Here is a 21,710-nt window from a genome sequence, read left to right as displayed (position 1 = left end):
AGGCATCCTTTCCGAATTTGCTCGGGTTTCCCCAGGGGCTCGGGGAGGGGGCGAGGAGCTGTCGGCCTCCGCAGGCGGGCGGGCGGGGGGGTTCGAGATTTCTGTGCCACTAACTTGTGCTTTTCTTCGAGTAGGTTGGGCGCGCGGCTGTTGTGCCCAAATGCCCGCACGCGTGTGGGCAGCAGCAGTCGCAGCGTGCCAGGTTGGAGCGTGTTTGGGAAGCTCGCTGCCCCCGGGCCTCTGGCTTTTACTGCGAATTTAAATAATTTAGGGCTTGCTCGAGCCTCACGAGAGACGGAGCAAAACTTTGGTAGGGGTATCACAGGGCAGCGCGCACCTGCCAGCTGGCGGGGTTCGAGTAACGGCACCCTGTGGCCCCCCCATTTTTTCTCCCTTGAGTGTAAAGAGGTGCATTTCTTGTCAGAGAGGTATGAGCAAAGAGCGTCCCGTCTATCCTGATTAATTTCAGAGGGAATCGGGCAATTCTCTCCCTTTCCCGCAGTTTCCGAATGCTTCCTCCAGGGTTGGTCCCCGCTGTGTTGCAAGGTAGAGAGCTGAACTTGTAACCCTGGTCCCACACCTGAACACAATTAACATCCTATCTGTTTTTCACTAAGCATTGGAGAGCACTAGGCGTTGCTAATTGCAGTGTGGAAGCCTAGGTTAAGTTTGCAGTGTGGAAAAAAAAAAAAAAAGAGACAGTTTATATTGCTGTCAACTTCCCTTTGTAATATCAGGACAAGCTTCCCAAACCTTGTGATCAGCCACATGTATAGTAATGACAGTCTGGGTTTTATGTGGTGGTGTTCAAAGTGGAGCATCTTCTGCACTAGCAAGAAGCATCACTAACCACACAAAACTGGTGGGCCACTGTTACATTTTTAAAACCTGAAGTAAGATTTTGAAACAGACTGGTGGTCCATTTTAGGCTTTCTTGTAAGTGAGCTCCTGCAGCTTGAGGGCTTTGGGTCAAATCTGACCTGCCCCCCCCAACCTGTTAAGAGAACAGGGGCTTTGAGTGCATTGGTATCACTGTGGTTCTGTACAGGAGTGGTGGTTGATTTTGTGTCAAGCATGTAGGAGATGTGTTTCATGTCATAGTTTCACAGATGCTCCAACACACAAAGCCGGGCAGGGGCAGAAGGGATAAAGCTCACGTTGTCTGCGTCTACCCTGCCACACACTGCCTCACATGAGGGTGGGGTGATACCCGTTAGATCTGCACCGTCCATTAGGCTATAGTTTCAACTCAAGAGTTGTGGAGAAATAATGGTGTTTCCCCTCCTGCTTTGCTTTTCTATGTGCACAACCTGGCTGTGCAGAATATGTATAGAGACTAAGAGAAAAGTAAGATCTCAGCCTGAGGAAGAAAGGGAGATCAGGTGCATCTTTTAATTTTGTACTATCTTGGAAGGCAAAGGGGAGGGGTGCATTAGAAAGATACAAAGGTGTTAAAAAAAGAGCACCCAGCCCTTAAAGGCTGTCCCAAATACAGCTTCACTCCACCTTCTGTTGGCAGATTCATTTGCATGGCTTCTTTAAGACGGGTTTTATTGTGCTAGTACATAAGGAAGGGATGTGTGTTTAAAATTAATAGTTTATTGAATTTTCACCATTTTTATGCATGTTCTTACTAGCTGTCCCCCATATTAATAGAATAACATACGCAGGGGTACAAGATTCATATGCCATCCATTATTTATTGTACTTACAGCGTTTCTGACTGGTGAGTGTAGGTGATGATATAGTATAGAATAAGGTGCTATAGAAACAAATTTATAAAATTAATAAAAAAAGAAAGGGCTAATTGTTTATCTCCAGTTCTTGACAACACTGTCATATGCATTCTCTCACAGGTTAGATAAGTCAGGCTGTAGTCATCTCAGATACCCTGCGTCACTGGGAACCATTCCTAGATTTGCATAGATGAGGGTAACAGTCATCCATTTTTGTTCAGCTTGTGCAAAAGGGAACCTTCTCTCATTTGGCCATAACTAATAATAAGCATTAATTTACTTCTAGGGTGGGCTGCCACTGCAGCCTGGGGCTGCGCTGGGCTCTTCCCAGCGGGGTGTTGAGTGGGACTGCACTTGAGGCAGGCAGCAGCTCTGGGAGGGGAGGTTGCGGGGCTATGGTGAATTTTGGGGTGGCTGGAGCCCCCCCCCCGAGTTTTGGGGGGGCCCCCCCCCCCCCCCCCCCATTCCCCTTTCCATCACCTCTGCTACCCACCCGGAGCACAGCCCGGTGCAGCCCCGGCCCCAGCCCGCAGCAGCAGCCTGCCCCATGCAGATCCGGGGGGGCACACCCCTCCACGCCCTCCTGGGGTGTGTGCAGTAGCAGGAGCTGCCCCTCCCCCTCCCTGTGCCCCCTGGACAAGCCTGGCTCTGTGCCACACCCCGCCTCAGCCTTGCTGGGCAGCGCCTGCCCCAGCCCCACTCCCTCCCTCACTGCAGGAGCCTCGATCTGCCCCCCCTTTCCTGACACCCTTTCCCTTCCCTCTTTCCTTCCACCACAACAGACTTACCATAGACTTACCAGCTGGACGCTGCTCTTCAAGCGGCCAGGCTGCATATCGGAAATTGGATTGGTATCAGCTAATACACCTCCTTAAAAATCAGCTATCGGTATCGGCCCCAAAAAATCTCTATGGGTGCACCCCTAGTTTTCTTTGCTGCCACTAAACAACACTTCAGCACAGTTGAATAAAGAGCACAAAGCCAGATTGTGGTGTGTCTGTATGCTGGTATGTAGGAGTATTAGGTGCCCTCTTACTTCCTTGTGCCATGCTGTCATTTCTAGTGCAGTGAACCACTGTCATACCAGCTTTTCCTTTCACCCCACCTTCCCAGGAGGGATGAGATGTGTCTGGCAGTATTATTACACCTGCACATTGGGGGCTCTCTGTTGCCTTAAGTCTATACCTGGTACATCTTGGAGACTAGGAGGGAAAGCAATTCCCAACTCAGTTGGGCAGCAGTAGGGGCAGTAAAATAACATGGTCTGACAATCTAGCCTTTCATTCATAGGACAGCGCTATGAAAATTTGTAAGAGGTGGGAACCCATGCGGGCATGGAGTACCTCAGACTGAGACGCCAGAATTTCTTGTCATTGTATTGCTTCTTATAGTCTTGGGATTGTTCTTCCTACTAACTTAATTTGCTTTCAACTTTCTCTTTTATCTGATTACTGAAAAGGGATTGATTGCTTTAATGCCACTCCTGAATTTAAAACATGAAGGTACAATGTATAGTGCCTTGTCCTATTGTGGCACGGTATTATAAAGTGTTAACTTTCACACTGCACTGTTCCATTTTCAGACTTCAGCTGTGATAATCGTAGGGTTTTTGTTCAACACTTTACAAATTGCTCTGTGCTTCAGAGAAGCCTTTAAATGAGGTCTAGTCTCCTGTTGATGCCTACGCATGAGTCTAGTTAACATCAGTAGGTGTTGCATATGCACACTGACAGAGGCATAAAAGCCCATCATGTTTGTCAAGATGTATCTTAACTTGTCAAAAGGAGCTTGTCCTAAGATAACTATTCCTGAGGAAGCTACCCTCCATTTTGTTGCACGCAGTTCTATACTTGTGTGTGAGGTTAAGAAATTCCTGCCTGTCTGTGCTCCAGCATCAGGTTTTGTGTTTTCCCTTCCCCCGGGCAAACCTCTTGTCTGTTTCTTGGAGTTGATAATTATAAGCAGTGAGACATGGCAGATTCCTAAGTTGGAAAAACAGTATGCTTCTCAGGAAAAAAAATGACATGTAACTTGTAAAGATGCAGAACTGTGATAACTAGTGAAAGTTCATAGAAAAAAGAAAGAGGGACCTGGCCTCCTTTTTAATCCATCTCTTCCCACTCTAAGTTGTATGATTTGTTTATTCAGTGACTGAAATACTTCAATTTTTTAACTTCCTTAGATACCCAAACACTGGTAATGAAATATGGAACAGCTCATCTCTACCAGAGCTTAAAATGTAGATAGGTTCATAATGATCTCAGGTCATTACTCTCTGAAATCTCCTCGGGGGTTAGATGAAAATACTTGATCTGAGTCCATTTTTAATGGACAGATATCACCATCCTGATTGGAACTAATTGTTCCAGCTGTTGCAGATCCACATAGAGCTGGTATAGGCTGAATAGGCAAAAAGATGTGGTCCTTTAAGATTAGGAGAATGGCAGTGGCATTGAATGGAGGGACGGATTAAGATATTTGCTGGGGTTGGTGTTGGGTTCAGTTTTCTTAAATGTAATGATCTGATTTAAATCATCTGAATGTGTCACAACAACACAGAGTGATGTTACAGATATCTCTGTGGTGATTTTAAAGAAAAGAAATTGCCCACGTGAATAGAAAATACCTAACAATTGAGTTCAATTTGGGAAGAGAAACCTGGAAAGCAGATCTATCTGGGCTTCAAACTAGGTATGTTTGGAGTGAAACAAGGCAGAGAGGAAGACAGAATGCTTTCAGTCATGAAACAGGCTGGCAAGAGTCTTTTACCATCTTTGTTTCTGGATGTCTCAGTAGAAATATAGTCTTAAACTGGAGGAGATGCAAGTAGTGCAGTTTAAATGTTCAAGTAGTACAGTATACTGGTTGGAGGGATTGCTTTATCTGACTCACGGACAGTCATCTAATCTGAGATTGTGTACAGCTTTAAGAGGGGCAGAAGTAATAAATACCAAGGTTGGAAAAGTATTGCTTAGAGATTCCAAAAAGATTTAACTGGGAGTAACAGAATGAAATTGAGTCTAGGGCAACTGAAGCAGAATATTAGGAAAAGTTTCCTGATATTGGGATGCGTTGGGTTGTAGACATCCTTCAGAAAGAAATTCCAGAAACCTTTCTGGGGGATAATTAAATTAGACTCTGTAGCATCTTTGAAAAAAAAAAAATGTTTGGGGGATAATGTGCCATTGGCAAGGAGATTGAAGAGACCTTCTGGATGAAGTCTTACAGTTGATCTCTGATTATTACAGTGTGTGCTGATGTTGCTGGTGCACTCCACTCTACCTGCTTAGTGATTAGATAGAGCTTTGCAAGTATGTATTTTCATAAATGTCCCTGTGAAGAACATTCCCTCTTAAGTGGGCACTGTAATGAAAGTTTCCCCCTTTTATATCTATGGCTGTTTATCTGTAAATTGCTGCAAATGATCGTGTGCTATTCTTTAATCTTTTTAGAAATATCTGAGAGAAGAGGGAGGAAAAAAAACCCTTTCCGTGGCTGCTTCTGCTGGTGTCCAGAAATTACAGCGGTGTGATCTTTTGGTATAAACTGTTTTCCAAGAGACATTCCTGCAATTATGAATGAAGTAGCAATAGTGAAGGAAGGATGGCTTCACAAGCGAGGTAAGTATCAGTTCCTACTCACTTAAAGGAACACTGACTGTTTTGGTCTGTCAGCAAATGGGCTTACTCTCACATTGATGCTACCTTTAACAGCATACTTTTTTTTTTTTATTGACAATCCCCTTTGTTAAAACTTGTCTGTCCTGATGGTAAATGTGTGGAAGAAAGATGTGTGAATTTCTGTGAACTATGCAGTACTCTGAGAAAATGTGTAGTACATTTTCTGTGTTTTTTCTCAGAAGACTATCTCTGCCCTTTAGTTTAAAAATGATGTTAATGATAAAAAGCCACTACTTTACAGTTAAGTATTAATGGGTGGACTATAGCAAAGGTGGACTAATTAGTTTGTCTTGATATCTTTTAAAATGTAAGCAATATATTTGCTAGTGTTCTCTCTACGCGCATGTGTCATGTAATTGTCTCTGGGCAAACTGCACTTGATCAGCAAAAAATACAATGTTTGTTAGTTGTGTGCTTCTGCAGTAACTTTGCCATGGAATGCACTTCATTTTGTACTGTGTGCGTGCCATTTACATACTAACTAATTTTAGTACCAAGTCCCAAGATATGAGCAGTATCATGAATTCTGCTCATTCCATGTTTAATGTTGATAAAATAAAAAACATGCATGAGAAGGAAGGGACACCTGGAATATAACTGACGCTGTAATTGCATATGCGACCGCACTATTTCTTATTAGGCATTGTGTTCCTTCAATATTTTGCTGCCAGTAAGTTTAATTGGAGTTTATTTTACAAGGTGTGGGGTTTTTTTGTTTTTGTTTTTTTTTTTTAGTACAGCACCACTGTGCGTATTAGGTACTTGACTTACCCATTACTTTGTACTGTATTACTACTTTCTGTAAAGGAGTGAACGTGTTTAGGTGCTTTCCACAATCTCATCTTTTTGGGCCAGCAACAAATTTAGTGCTAATATGGAAACTTGCTGCTTCTGCAGAATCAGGATTTTTCCAGAGGGTTTGCAACAGCTTAGTAATGTAGCCTGAAGGTACACAGGTACAGTAAAATTATTTTTGGAAGAAGAGGGAAGTACCTTATCATAACCTTGATGAAGGTTGATTCTTCTGCAAGAACAAAATTTATAATACACAACATTAAAATAAACGGGATATTTTTTTTCTGAAAACTGATATAACGTTTAGTTTTTCATTATTGGCTGATGCTTGGTCAGGAGAATTTGACAGGGCCATTTGAAAGCAGTATTCTATTTTTAGGTTTTCATCACGATTTGTTTCAGACACAGATTATGCATATAAATGCCCCCTTTCTACAGCTTACAGAAATATATCTTAACTCCTGTCTCTGGATAGCTCTGTTACCTGGTTCAGTCAGTATGTTAGAAAGGCATACTTTGCTTGCACAAAGCAAAGGAAGTAAAAACTTGCTTGTATTTCATATTAGACTTGAGGGTCCAAAGAATTCTTTCAGCTAAAAGGACAGTGTGGACTTGCATTATGTTTTTTGTTTTTTTTTACCTAATGTTATTACAAATAACATACATGTAAAAGACTGCAACTGAACGAGATTGGAGGGAAACATTTGTTTTTGTGGTCTAAAGCACAAATAACCAAAAGACCAGATTAGTTCTTCAGCCCTGCAAGGTTAAGTGCTACAGCCACAGGATGTTTCTAAAACTTTATACAATTATAATATAGTCCGCTTTCTCACTGTGTTTCTGTGAGTCTTTCACATGAGAACAGAGCGGAGAGAAACATTTCTCAAAAAAAACCTTGTAATACGACAGATACTGTCCCTGAATCTGCCAAGCAGATACAGTCAGTATCTGAAACCACTTTTACCTCCTTTTTAACTGTCTGACTTGATTTCAAAATGACTATGACTCTTAACCTGGGAATTGAAATTTCTTTACTTTCCAAGAGAAAAACATAACTTCCAACCAAATAAGATGCCAGTTCAACATAGTATGTAATGCTGCTGGGGCAGCTTTTAGTTAAAAATGGCTTACTTGAATTTTAAGTTCCTATAGAAACTCTAAACAGGCTGCATTATAATTTCTGACTCACTTGCAAGATTGTGACCAGATTATTTGATGAGCACCTTTTATTTTGGTGGTTGTTGTAGGCAGGATAAATAGTGCAAGCTGCATATTTGATAGTCAGATTTGTCTTTGGACTATGTTCATCCAGGTCTTTTGCATCGAAGGGAAACTCCATCTCTTTATCTTGGTTTCTGCAGTTTTTTCCACTTCTGTGTCTCGATTTGAGGACTATTGTGGTACCTATTTTCCTCAGTGGTTCAGTACAGCTGCTAATAATATGTCACTAACCTGCTGGTGGATTTCAGGAAAGCAATGCCATATCCCCTTTTAGGGTCTCCAGAACACCACATGTATCTGCTCTGCTGTACTTCTGGTTTTGTTGGCAGCAGTTTTGACATCAGTTGTGAAACTTGATTCTCTCAGATAGAGGGTCAGGCTGGCCCACTATTGCTGGTCTGTTTGCGAGTGATATATATTTGTTGTAGATGTGCTTTAATCTATAGTGATTATTAAGGAGATCTGTATATGGAAAAAAAAAAAGATTGATTCTCCAGCTCTGCAAGGTTAAGTGCTACACAGGATGTTTCTAAAAGTCATGTCCGATACTGTGAGCTTGTGAAACAATACATAAACAGTAATTGTTGTAGGGAGGGACTACCAAGGGAGGACTACAGATACAGTAAATGCCTGCAGTTTGTCCCTTTGGGTAAAGTATACAGATGAGATCTTGACCATTTGTAGTCTTTAATGATCCCATGATTCTTTTCACAGGCATAAAGAGTGTTAACCCTGGTGACTGGCCAAATTCCAGATCCCGTAATTACGTTCTGACTACCTAAAATTTCCCTTGTAGCTTCAGTTGGATAAAATATCTCTTTCGGTTCCTGTCTTCAACAGTTGAACAGCACAACAGTGTGTTTCCCCCAAGTGATGGCCATGTTTCTGTGGCTGCAGTGATCTGTGCACATATAAATCAGCTTGCAAAAAGCTTTGTAATCCTGGAGGTCAGTTGCTATACGCATTAGCCTTTGTTAGCTGGAGCAGGTGTTTTGCTTTGGTTGAAATAACAGGACTTTCTAGCATTCTGGAGTAACTTCCTTCCTTTAGCTGGCTTTCTTTTTCCAAAATAAAAATAAAATATAAATATGTTTTATTTCATTTCCCCATATATATCTAATTTGTCTATCTAGATATAGCTATATATGGATAAGTGAAATTAAACACATTTATATTCTTTGTATATTTTATATACATATTTCATACACATATATACATAATACACACACACACACACACACACACACACACACACACACAAACATATATGGAGAAATAAAATTAGACATCTTTTTCTCTGCTAGTCTGAGTTCCTGGCAGTCCTGTGAGTCAGTCACTTAAAGGAAGTGCTACTTCCAGTAGTGCAGATGTTTGTTTGCGGAGAGGCTAGAGTCATCTCCGTGACACTTCTAACCTCATCGAGTCAGAAGTAAGGACTTCATGAATGAACTGACATTTTTTTTCAATTGGCAATGCATAGCCCTACAGTCCTAATCAGGATATGTCAGGTGGTCAGCTTCACACACAAAAGCAGTAGTTACAAATCCTAACCTCAGTTTGAAGAACTACATAGCAGAAATGCCTAATGTGTGTGTGGGAAGGGGGCAAGGAACCTGAAGTGGAGGAATTTAAACTTTGTCATGTTTGGGGGAGGAGATGTCCATGTGTGTGTCTGCATGCTGTTGTGACATTGTTTATGTCACAGAGCCGTAAGGCAGGTAAAAGAGAGTAAAGTGGGTTGCATGACATTAAATTAACTATTTTTTGTTGAAACTCCAGTGTTACTTTGTTTCTAAAGGTGTGTCAGTGGCAGCTTGAGAAGCATGCCCATTGGGGTGCATTTGTTAGACTGAAGTAGGGAAGGTTCCTTGGGTGAATCTGATATCTTTTATTAGACCAACCCAAATAGTTGGAAAATAGTTATTAAGCAAGCTTTCGGGTTCAAAAACCCTTCATCAGGCTAAGGAAGTTTCAGCAGTTGGTATGTGCTCTTCCTGCTCAACTGCTCAACTGCCGTGTTAGACGGCTACAACCTACACCCTTAGACTGAAGTAGACATTCACGTGGCCTCTCTGTGCCTGAAAGTCTGTTGTGTTCCCTTTCTCATCTCTGTTCATCTTACTACATTTGTCCCTATTCTCTAAGGGTCTTCATGATAGTATCACTCCAGTTGTCATCCTCTTTTCATTCAGGTCTGTCTTTAGAAGCCCACTTCTTCCAGGCCAATAAGAAATGAGATACTGTCAAAACACTGCCCTCCTCACTTCGGCCTTTCCTGGTGTATCTTGTTTTCTCTGAGTCTCATTTCAGTTCTAAATTCTTTTGGGAAGAAACTTCCTTTTTTATCCTGTGAAGAAGGGAGTGTTTTGTTGGGGCTAAATAGGAAATAAAAATCTGATGGAAGCAATTACCCTCAAGCCTGTACCAAATATGTGGCATTTTTTTAAATGGCATACACAAATGCTGCATAGCATTTAGGCAGAAAATTTGCAGTGGCTTATCCATCTGATGCTGTAGGAGTATTTTAGGCAAGTAAAAGATAATTACTCAATTCAGGGTCTGGGTCAACAACAGACAAAATTGCCAGAGCATCTTTATGAACAAGTGACTCTTCAGCTTACTTGACAGGCAGTCATTTCAACAGTGGGGTGGTCCTACTGCCATGCTAAGGAATCAGGTCATTGCCAGCTTAGAGAGATCGATAGCCCTTGGAATAATGTGTGTGCCCTTTAGAGATCTCCAGACTAACATTTATACCCAGTCTCACCCTGCTGATTTCAGTAGGGCCTGTAAACTGTGGTAGAGGATATCTGTGTAAAGTATGCTTGCCTAACTAAACATCAGATCCATTTGTCTGAACCAGAATAACAGGGCCTAGCACCATTTAGCATTGTTTTCCTGAGAGCCAGTCAATATGTTTAACTGTTCACTTTCTAGTATCAGTTGAAGGATGGCTAAACAACCGTGTTTCCACCAGTTAACTGTTTGGACAAGCCCAGGTTGGGTGCACTGATATTTCTTCTCTCTTTTCTGTTACTTGGTTCTTTCCCCCCCTCTTCATTTTTTCTTGGCTTCTGGGCTTCGTAGCTTTGTTCTTTCCAGCTCACCTATGCAGCCAGACCCTTCAAGATTCAGATTGGTTGGAGGACCTTCTGGCTTTGATGGTATTTCAAAGAGGTGACCATGGTATCAGATACAAAGGATTCAAATGTACATACAAACTTACAGGAAGTTGGCTATAGAGAACAAAGCTACTTTAGAGGATAAGCTGAAGTGATGAGGACAGGTAAAGATGAACAAGAGTCAAGAGATAGGAGGGAAAGGAGTCAGTGCTGTTTCCATTGTTTTAAATAGAAAAACAATATGCATGGTTGTAGGTTTGTAGTTCATAGTTTAGACATGTTGCTCATCTGGTTGTACATAAAAGAACTTGGGTAAACAAGGTCAGACTGGCTTTGGACATTGATCACATCTTCAACACAAGGCAAAGGTTTTCTAGTATCGTGCTTGTTCTCTGCCTCTCTCTTGTCCTGCTCTAGGGGATGGAAGGAGGGAGGAACCAGGAAATTGTAGAGCAATAAATCTGACCTTGGTGGTAGGCAAGATGCTAGAAACATTAAGAAAGGATGAGATCACAAAACATCTGGAGAAATATGAGCAGATAATGGCTAGTCAGCTAGACTATTTTGGAGAATAAATCTCATCTGATGGAATTATTTGTGGAGAGACTGAAGGAAGTAGCATGAGTACAAAGCAGTGGAGATTGCCCTAGTTAATCCTCTGCCATCCAAAACAGACAGTGTAGATGGTATCATTCCTGAACAGTCAAGAGCTGGTTATTGGTTAGAAGGCAGATTAAAGATAACTTGGGGGGGAAGCCAGAGGATGACTAGACGGTTGTAGGAAGAAAGGTGGTTGAAAATTTTCTGACAAAACAAAGCAAAGAAATTCCCCACCCGCCTATGACCAATACGTTTTTCTTTTTGAGTGAAACATTTTCATTTTGATAAAACAAACAACATTTTTCTTAAAATGTTACTTTTATGAGATGTGGAAAAAAATAGATGTGCTGTAACTCCCTTCTCCACAGAAGTGAAAAATGTAGTTTTAATATTTTAAATTAAAACCGTTCTGTACATTTTCCAAAATGTTAATGAAATGAGACATTCTTGTTTCTCTAAATTTATTTTAGAAGATAAAAATCCCCTGTTTTAACTGCTTTTACACAGGAATGAGCGTGTTAAAGTGAGATGCTTTTCTCTGTGTTTTTGTGAATGATTTGCCGTGGAATAGAGGTGCAGAACAGATTTTTTCCAAGCAATGATATAGAAAGAAAGGCTCACACGCAGGCACCTGGATATCCTATTGGACTATGGAGTTTGTCTATGTTTTGTCACTTCATGTCAGGCAGCTTAGTTTCATATTCTGTTTGGCTGTACGTCAGAACTGAAGGGAAGTAGGTGTCGGTTCTCCCCAGATATCAGGTCATGTTGCAGAATTGCACCCTAGCTTGTACTTAAGAGACCCAGCAATATGGGGTCAGGGTTTTGGCGCAGGCCAGGCTGAAGCTGAGATGGTAATGATTTGTAGGGCAGGTTGCATGGTGCTTGTCCACGGTATTGCTGGTCCTCCTTCTTTTCATTCTCCTCCCCCACCCCTTCATGGGCACCTCTCTTGTTTTTAAAGAAGAGGAAAACAATGGGAGAATGGCCAGATAAATAGCCCTGTGGTGGTTTTGTTTGTTTTTGCTTTTATCTTTTTTTTTCTGGTTGAGCCTCTGTGCTAAGTTTAGGAGAAAGGGGAGTACTGAGTGAGAGGGTTTCGAATTAGGTAGAGAGGAAGTTGAGTAGAAAGCCGTACTCCTATGGCAAAATGTAATGGATACTGTGTAATAGTACTGTTTTAAACCTTAACACACTGTCAATAGAAAACTCTTTAAAAATGGCTAGGGCAGTTGATAGATACAGTTTAATTCAGGAAACTGGCTTTATTGTATGCTAGAAAGACCGGATTAGTTGGCATGCTAACTTTCATGTAGATATACATTTGAAAGCAGCTTTCAATAGTAACTCTGTGATCTGCTGGGACAAGTCATGGAGGCTGTTTTTCTTTTATGGTACAAGGTGAACCTATTGCATAGGTTTACTAAGAAAATTCATAATTTTTAATAGGGCTTGATAAATTTAAGCTCTTTTAAAATGTATTTTAAAATTGAGATCCTTGTAGTTGTATTGCATAGATGATAAAGTACAGGTATATATGTCTTAAAGGGGGAACAAAAACCAGGAAACTGTGCAAGGAAAGAGGAAGAAAAAGAATGAAGGAACAATACCACCATACTAGGTGTGATATAGTCTGTGTTTGTGAAACATATTTATAGCAGCTGAAAAGGAGAATAATTCTAACACTTTTTTTTGGCTGGAAGGGGGAAAATGTAGTGGAATTTATAGATCTTTTCATTTCTCAGTCTTGAACAAATTATAGAGGAAAAAAGTTGGTCCAAAAATACAATGAAATGTATCAGTTAAATCGGCAAATGTGTGATTGTTCCTTATCATAGTCAAAATGTATGCAAGGGAGAAGAGAAAAATATGTTATCCTTTTATTATCAGTTTAATTACTGGTATCTTTTTTTTTTCTATGTTTTAAGTCAGGAGGGTATGTTTTGAACTACCCCTCCAAGCCCAAATCCTGCAGTGGGTGAGTTATAGGCAATCAGTGATGTTGTGTGAGTTCACAATTTGTTATTGGCGCTACTAAAACCATTAATGCAATGTCTGGTGACTTATAAATTTATCCCTCTTACCTTGTAGGGATACTGTATTTTTTATTAATATGTGACTGAGGATCACTGAGGGAACTGGATTTTGTATTTGTTTTGAAGGCGCATATATTCACACATAGTTGGATCTGTCTTGGGAGTGAATTCCACAGTTGTTAGGAAAGCTGAAGTTTTCTTGGGTGCAAAGTTCTCTCTCTTGAGAATGATGGTATTACTGTTCCAGCAGAAAGTAGGTGTTGCTGGAGTCATGATGGCTTACGGCATTGTTGCTGATTCTCACCATTTCATTGCAAGTCTTCCGGTATGAAGTCCCAGCTCTAGGAGTCATGTGACTACGTGAGAATTTAAGCTTTCATTTGAAGAGCAAGAGTAGGTTTCTAGTCCTTGTGGTTGTGGGGAAAAAAGCTGGAAGACATTACTGGAGTGCCAGATTGTGAAGATAAAGGACAGAAAACTTACAAGTGGTTTTTAAGTCTCTACCCTTTTCTCACTGTTGTGAAGGGGCATAAAGATGGAGAAAGGTTCTTAAGATTGCACTTTTAGAGAGCTAGTGGGATGAAAATATCATTTTATATACTGTAAGAGGTCTAACAAGTTTTTAATGTGCAAACTGCCTTTTTGGAAACAGTCAAACTAGCTAAAATAGATCTAGATGTGAAAGTCTGCTGTGGTTTCCTTGTGACTTAAGGGCACTCAACTCTTATATGTAAGTCATACCAATTAAGTGGGTAGCACCAGGGCATTATGGTTGGAGTTATAGTAATACAAAGTTACTTAATTGGAATAGATTAGTTTAGGGCTATATGGTCTGCATGTCATTCACAGGGGCTTAATTTACAACATACTGGGTGCATCTACATGTGCGCTTTACTTCCAAGTAGACTAATTAGTTTTGCAGTAAAGCATCACAGCCTACACACCCACCAGTATTAGGATGCAGTAAACTAATTAACTCTGGTGTAGGATACTGCTGTCCCTGACAGTACTGTCCTACGGCAGAGTACTTCACTGCGCCAAAATGCAGATGTAGATGCTGACTACAGGTGTACATTGTGCTCGGTTAGCCCAGCCAGCTGTGGGCCTTTTCCGCCCCAGCTCAAATTGCTGCTATCCCAGGCACACATGTAGATGCTCCCCCTGGGAGCAGTCATCTCTGGCTGGAACTACTTCAGAGTTTGTCTCGCATTAATTGCATATGTAGATGCACCTGCTGTCTCCCACCCAGACACCTGCTTTGACTGCTGCTGCCACTGGGTCTCCAGTAGGGCTGTGCGAAATTTCGCCGGCTGTTTCATTTCAACACCGTTTCGACCAATTTCAAGGTCAAAACAGCAACATCGAAATGAAACAAAGGCTGTCGAAATAGCCTCAAAACAAAATGAGGCTGGTCAAAATGTTTCAACCATAGGCTGAGGATGGGAAGTCAGTCCAGCTGGGCTGACTTCCCATCCCCAGCGCAAGATCAGGTAGGGGGTGGCGAGGCAGTCCAGCTGGGCTGCTTCCTGGTCCTCCGTACTAGATCGCACCGGCTGACTCTCCATCCACAGTGAAATGTCGAAACATCCTTTCTGTTTTGACAGAATGGAACAGCTATTTCGACTCGAAATGAAATTCGATATGAAACAGTGAACTGTCGAAACTCAAGGCGAAATGGAACGGTGCCGTTTCGCACAGCCCTAGTCTCCAGGCTCCCCCTCCAGCTTGCATTTCCTGCCCCCTGCCCCTGAGAGCAAAGTGGCACAGCAGGGCCTGGGGCCCCCATGTAGTGGGAAAAGTGTTTGAGGTGGTGGGGGTGCCAGTGGCACGGCAGGGGATCCATTTGGCGTGCAGTCCCTTGTCGTTCCTAAGTTGGACAGCCCTGGTTTAGTTCCTGAAAAGGCCAGTGGAAGGACTGTTTAAATCCATGTAAAACTGTGTCCTCATTAAGAGATTTTCAGTAAAAATATTGGTAAAAAATAACGAAACAATATATATGGCACAAGCTGTCTGAGTAGTCAGCCCTTGATATCACTATCCCTTGTTTCCCCCATGCATGAAATGAGGAAGACGGAATTTCTTTTGCCTTGCTAGTGCATGGCTGTACAGCACAGGGGAGTGTTGTGCAGAGGTATGGGAACCTAACTCTCTACCTGTTAGCTCTGGAACCAGAATCCAGTATGCTTTTGCTAAAGTAAAGGTACCAATATTACTATATTTACAATAGTAAACTGTACTATTTAAATACGTTTACAGTGTTTGCTGCCAGAGCCAGCACATGTGCTGGGGTGGAAAGCAGCCTGTTTAAATTCGCTGATGACACCAGAATTTGGGGGGAGGTGAGCACGCTAGCAGGGGGAGAGAGATTGCAGAAGGATCTGGATAGGTTACAGGGGTGGGCAAGCAGGAACAGGATGTGTTTCAATACGGACAAGTGCAGGGTGCTGCACTTGGGTAGTAGGAACCAGCAGCACACTTATACGATGGGGAACTCCCTACTTGAGAGCACGGAGGTGGAAAGGGATCTTGGTGTCATTATTGACTCCAAGATGAACATGGGCCGACAATGCGAGGTCATGGTTGGCAGGGCTAACTGGACCTTGTCCTGCATCCACAGGTGCATCTCGAGTAGAGCCAGGGAGGTGATCCTCCCCCTCTATGCGATGCTGGTCAGGCCGCAGCTGGAGTATTGTGTCCAGTTCTGTGCGCCCCATTTCAGGAGGGATGTGGACAACATGGAGAGGGTCCAGAGGAGGGCCACCCGCATGATCCGGGGACAACAGGGCAGACCCTACAGTGAGAGACTGCGGGACCTGAACCTATTCAGCCTCCACAAGAGAAGGCTGAGGGGGGACCTGGTGACCGTCTATAAACTCACTAGGGGGAACCAGAAGGGTTTGGGGGAGACGCTGTTTCCCCTAGCCCCCGCTGGCATAACAAGGAGTAATGGGCACAAGTTGATGGAGAGGAGGTACAGATTGGACATCCGAAAAAACTACTTCACAGTTAGGGCGGCTAGGAGCTGGAACCAACTTCCAAGTTTTGGTTGTTCTCCCGCCCTGGCGGGGGGTCGGGCTAGAAGATCTATTAGGTCCCTTCCGACCCTAAAACTATGAAACTATGAAACTATGTGGAACTAGGTTTGAATGTCTTTATACAGCCCTTCGTTTTGTCGTACAAACGTCCCTCTCAATTGTAAGCTCTTCAGAGCAGGGACTGTGTTCTTCTGTTCAGACATGTGGGTCCCTCATCTCATTTGAAGGCTGTAATTACTGCTGCAGTACAAATAGTATTAATTATGCAACTACAAATGTTACTTTCCAGATCAGAGTTACAATAGAATATTCGGGTTAAATAAACATCACATTTTTGTGAAACCACGTGAAATAATTGATCTTTGCCTGAAGGCATTTACTACTAAATCCAAGCCTGATCTCCATGCAAATATGTGTAGATTTAACTAAGAATTGGTCTGCATTGCAGATTGCAGTGTAGCATTAAGATACCTGATTTAGTTTTAAAGGGGAAGCAGTTTAGCTGCGTGCTGCAGCAGCTAATTTGTGCTGCCAAGAAGCAATCTGCAGTATGGACACACCCTAACTCAGCTTGGTTATTTCGGTTCGGGTCTCAGAGTTCATGCTTCTGTGTTAGAATAAAGCTCTTTGCACAAAAATAAATGATTTTTTGTCTGCGTACCATTTTGTGTTTTCAGAATAACACGTGATTCTGTGCGCACGGATCAGGCCCCTGATGGTGTTAATTTTTCAGGGATGCTATTGACCCACTTGGTGGTGATTTGTTGCTAGGTCTCAATGAAGTCCATGCTTAGATTGGCAGACTAAACCTCGGTAATCCTGTGGCTTCTCTTAATGACATCAGTGAAAGGCTGAGGGATTTCTTTGGGATGCTGCCTTTTTTGTGAAAGCAGTCTTGAGTGGAGAACTTATTCCAGTTTCTTGGCTTTATCTGGCTGCCCTGAGTAATACATTTCAGAGTTTAAGGAGGTAGGAGTAGGTTTGCTTCCTACTTTGAAATATTCCCTGTGGCAAGGAATTCCCTTAGCCCTTTATTTTACTTGGGAATTGGCTTTCTGAAATTGTTGTTCTTGATGGTAGCTCATGCATACAACACACACCCCTCTGTGTTCTCTTAGGATGGGGTAGTTTGCCTCCTTGTCTATATGGTGGGTGGTTAGCTTGTTTCCCATCATAATCAAATCAGTAATTTCTGAAGTGAGAATTTGGGAAATTTGCCATGTTTTTCACTGTATGGGAAATCACTGAAAATTTCTCAGCAGTACTTTCTGAGAGACTTGCATGAACCCCAGCCGCCAAATACAATGATGGCAATCTGTTTCTGTTGTTTTGTGACATTTAGCCTGTGAGGTTGACACCTTAATCCAAAAAAGTAAAACGCAACCCAAACCCACAAAATGAGTGTGATGGGAAGATAGTTAAATAACATCATGATGGAAGAATACCAGAGTACTTAGTTTTAAAGACATTCAGAACTACATTGGCACCCCTTTGTTATACAGTGTAGCTGAAAACGAACTGCAGCAATAATGAACCAATCCATCTAAATCACAGCAGCTGAACAACTGACTATTCTATCTCAAAATGCAAATGTGTTGTGCAGAATGGATTTAATTGTAAATGTTTGCTTCGTAGGGAATATGAGCCTCTTAGTTTGTGACAATAATTGTGAATACAAAGAACCCACAGAATTTTAGGGTTTACATTCTCCTCTTCTCATAAAAATATTTCAAAGTTATTCTTTTTTTTCAAATGTGCCCCAGCTAACTAATGTTACTTCAAACATACAAGTATACCATGTATTGTGAAGGCTGAAAGATGAATTTAGCTGTATATATTTAGATCATGTTGGGTTTTTTTGTGGCTTTTCTTTGATATGTATGTGGTATGTGTGTTCACTTTTTTAATATAGTTTAAATGAATAAGAGAAGACAGTGCTGACTTTCAGAGCGTTTGATTTGTCTTTACAACGCAATAATGGTGAGAGTTTTTTACTTAGCCCTTTCATTTTGATTCCAGCAAGGTAGCTTTTACATGTGTAATATATCACTATTTAAGGATTCAGTTCTGGCTCAAACAACCCATGGAAGGTTGAGACTACAAACTATTTTCTTGTTTCATAGTTTCATAGTTGGTAGGGTTGGAAGGGACCTAAGCAGTTCGTCAAGTCCGACCCCCTGCCACGGGAGGAAAGGATGCTGGGGCCAAACGACCCTGGCTAGATGATTGTCTAGCCTCCTTTTGAAGACCCCCCAAAGTAGGGGCAAGCACCACTTCCCTTGGAAGTTGGTTCCAGATCCTAGCCGCCCTGACAGTGAAGTAGTGCCTCCTAATATCTAGCCTGAATCTACTCTCTGTCAATTTATGGCTGTTATTCCTTGTTACTCCTGGTAGTGCTCAGGGGAACAGGGACTCTCCCATTTGCCAAAGGGGACCAGCAGGCAGTTTATAGGCGGCCACCGGATCCCCTTTCAGCCTTCTTTTGTGGAGGCTGAACAGGTTCAGGTCCCATAGCCTCTCCTTGTAGAGCCTACCCTGCTGCCCCTTGATCATACGAGTGGCCCTCCTCTAGATCCTCTCCATGCTGTCCTTCTGAAGTGCAGCACCCGGAACTGGACACAGTACTCCAGCTGCGGCCTGACCAATGTCGCACAGAGGGGGAGGATCACCTCCCTGGACCTGCTCATGATGCATCTGGATGCATGACAAGGTGCGGTTAGCCTTCCTGACCACGTCCCCACATTGGCAGCCCATGTTCGTCTTGGAATCAGTAGTGACTCCAAGATCCTTTTCTACTTCTGCACTGACAAGAAGGGAGTTCTCCAGCCTGTAGGTATGCTGCTGGTTCTTCCTCCCCAGGTGCAGCACCTTGCACTTGTCTGTACTGAAACTCATCCTATTCTCACCCTGTAACCTGTCCAGATCTAGTTGTAGCCTGTCCCTCTCTTCTAGTGTGCTCACTTCTCCCCACATCTTAGTGTCATCTGCGACCCTGAACAAGGTGCTTTTCACCCCCTTATCCAAGTCACCGATGAAGATATTGAACAGTACGGGCCCAAGGACCAAACCCTGGGGAACCCCACTGCCCACATCTCTCCAGGTCGAAAATGACCCGTCCACCACCACTCTCCGGGTGCAGCCCTCCAGCCAATTTGTGACCCATGTGATTGTGTAGGCGTCAACACCACAGTTGCCTAATTTTTGAATGAGGATGGGGTGAGAGACCGTGTCGAAGGCCTTCCTAATGTCCAGAAAGACTCCGTCCACTGCGACACCTGCGTCCAAGGCTTTTGTGACCTGGTCATAGAAGGCAGCCAGGTTGGTCTGACAGGACCTGCCTCTAATGAACCCATGTTGGTTGCCCCTAAGCATAATCTCCCCTACTGGCCCCTTGCAGATGTGCTTCAGGATAATTTTCTCAAAGAGCTTCCCCAGGACTGAGGTAAGACTAACGGGCCTATAGCTTCCTGGGTCCTCTTTCCTTCCTTTTTTGAAAATGGGGACTATATTGTCCCTTTTCCAGTCCTTTGGCACATCACCAGAGCACCACCAGTGCTCGTAATGCCGTGCCAGGGGTCCCGCAGTGACCTCTGCTAATTCCCTCAGCGCCCTGGGGTGGAGATCATCAGGACCTGCTGATTTGAACACGTCTAGTCCCTCCAGAAGTTCCCTGATTAGGTCCTTACCTTTTGTCAAAAAATTATTTTCCTGCCTGTGTGATGTTGCTCATGAGGACTGAACTCCTGTCACTGATTTTAATATTTAATTATGAGGAAATAGTGTTAAAGTTTATTTTTGGATAAGAGGGGGATGGCAACAGGAGGAGGTGGGTGGGTGGGGAGGGAGAGGGGGTAGAGAGAGAGAGAGAGAAGGGGCTGAGGGAGCATATCCCTGGAGCAAAAAAGTAGGTTCACCCTCCAACTAGGATCAGAAATACCTCAAACTAATAAAAGACACCTATACTCTTTGTTTCTTTTATTTTATTTAGGTGCTATGGTTGCTATTTCTTGTGTATTTCATTTTAGTACGCTGGAGATGTGTGTTTTAGTTGGGGGGAGGGAAGCCCTGAAGAATAGGCCTTTGTGACATTAGAAGAGTTTACTGTGCCAAAGTTATGGTAAGAATTTGTAAATTTTGGCTTCAGAGGCACTTCCTTCCACTGTTGTAAGTTTCCAACATTAAAAACATAAGGGTTGAACAGCATTTTTTAAACTGACAATGCCAACATTCATTTCACAAACTAAACCATCCTTTCACATGACACCACTGGTTCCACATAAACATGCTGTTGATTTTGTCCCACTGAAGTCATCCTTCGACTTCCTGAGTCATGCAGAAGGGTCTGTCACTGTTTTCAGATCTGTATTGTGGACTCTGAATGATCTGTGTGGATTTAGTTTGCAAACTTACTGTCCTTGAAAGAGATGCTTTTATTTGGAATTATGTCCTCAAACCCTAAATGCATATCTGGCTTATTTATGTGTTCTTTGTTGGGACCCTGAAAATTGCTTTGTTTCCCTGGGATAAAGCACAGCTTGTTGGGGAATAGTTGTTTGGTGTCTGTAGCAGCAGCACCATCTTCCTCTTAATTATGCTGTTGGCTCCTTATGTTGCTCTTCCTGTTGTTAGAAGCTTTATTTTTAAGTTATACAGAATGACTTGTATTCCAAAAGGCCTAAGGAAGAACATGCCATGTCTGTAGGAGTCCTTGGGCTGGGAGGACCCAGGTAATGCATTCAAATGGTAGTCTTTTCTGAAGGACTGAGGGGCACATTCTGCTGTTTGCTATCTGCTCATTTCACAGGGGTTTGGCAGAGTAATCAGGGGCAAAATCTGAGCCAAAAGCTAGACTGTCATGGTGACACAATTTTTTAAAAACGTTTTCTTGCCTAAACAAAAACATAGATTGTACATTGTGAAGTACAGCTCTAATCTAATAAAGGATTTTGTACGTTGTAAAAAAGATTCGGAGACTTCTATGTCAGTTATTTCCAGCCTATTTTTTTCTCATCTTGCAGGTGAAAAAAACTTTTTTTCTTTTCCTCTCTTACTGGGCTGCTGGCCTTGCAAATTCAGCTTCATGTCTGAGGATCAAGATGGGTTGATAAGCTTCTACCCCATTTGTCCAGTAATATTGCACAGATGTGTAACAGACCAACGTATGGCCCCACAGCATCAATTGAATGAACAGTGAAGGCCAAGTGGAATGGAATCCAGCTCGTTCTCTCAGTAGCCATGCATTAAGGCTGAAAACATTGTTAAAATGTATTAGTGTCATTGGAGTAAGCAGATCAGAGTCAGAATATCCAGACTTGGTAAATTCTTTTTCTGGATTAAGGTTTGCTGTTCCTGCTCTGCTAGGAGTCTTTGCTTCCTTTTGGAATAGCCACTGATACTTTTATTTTTCCTTGAGTCTCTGATATGTTCCAGCCTCTCAGATATATACATCCTCACTTCAAAGGGAGCCATGGTCTAACATGGCAAG

The 21,710-nt window shown here is 42.5% G+C and overlaps 1 protein-coding gene across 1 annotated transcript in view; it reads left to right on the top strand.

Annotated features, from left to right (window-relative positions):
• Window positions 1-5,188: 5,188 nt before the first annotated feature.
• Window positions 5,189-21,710, top strand: part of AKT1 (AKT serine/threonine kinase 1) — a 102,990-nt gene continuing 86,468 nt past the window's right edge. The window contains exon 1 of the mRNA XM_025192603.1: window positions 5,189-5,356. Within this exon, the coding sequence (XP_025048388.1) occupies window positions 5,311-5,356 (46 nt within the window). The 5' untranslated portion in view covers window positions 5,189-5,310. The remainder of the gene's footprint in view (window positions 5,357-21,710) is intronic.

This window comes from Alligator sinensis, unplaced genomic scaffold (genome assembly GCF_000455745.1).
Source record: "Alligator sinensis unplaced genomic scaffold, ASM45574v1 scaffold890_1, whole genome shotgun sequence".
NCBI lineage: Eukaryota > Metazoa > Chordata > Crocodylia > Alligatoridae > Alligator > Alligator sinensis.
The sequence above is the reverse complement of the archived record's forward strand: the minus strand, read 5'-3'. Positions and strand labels throughout refer to the sequence as shown.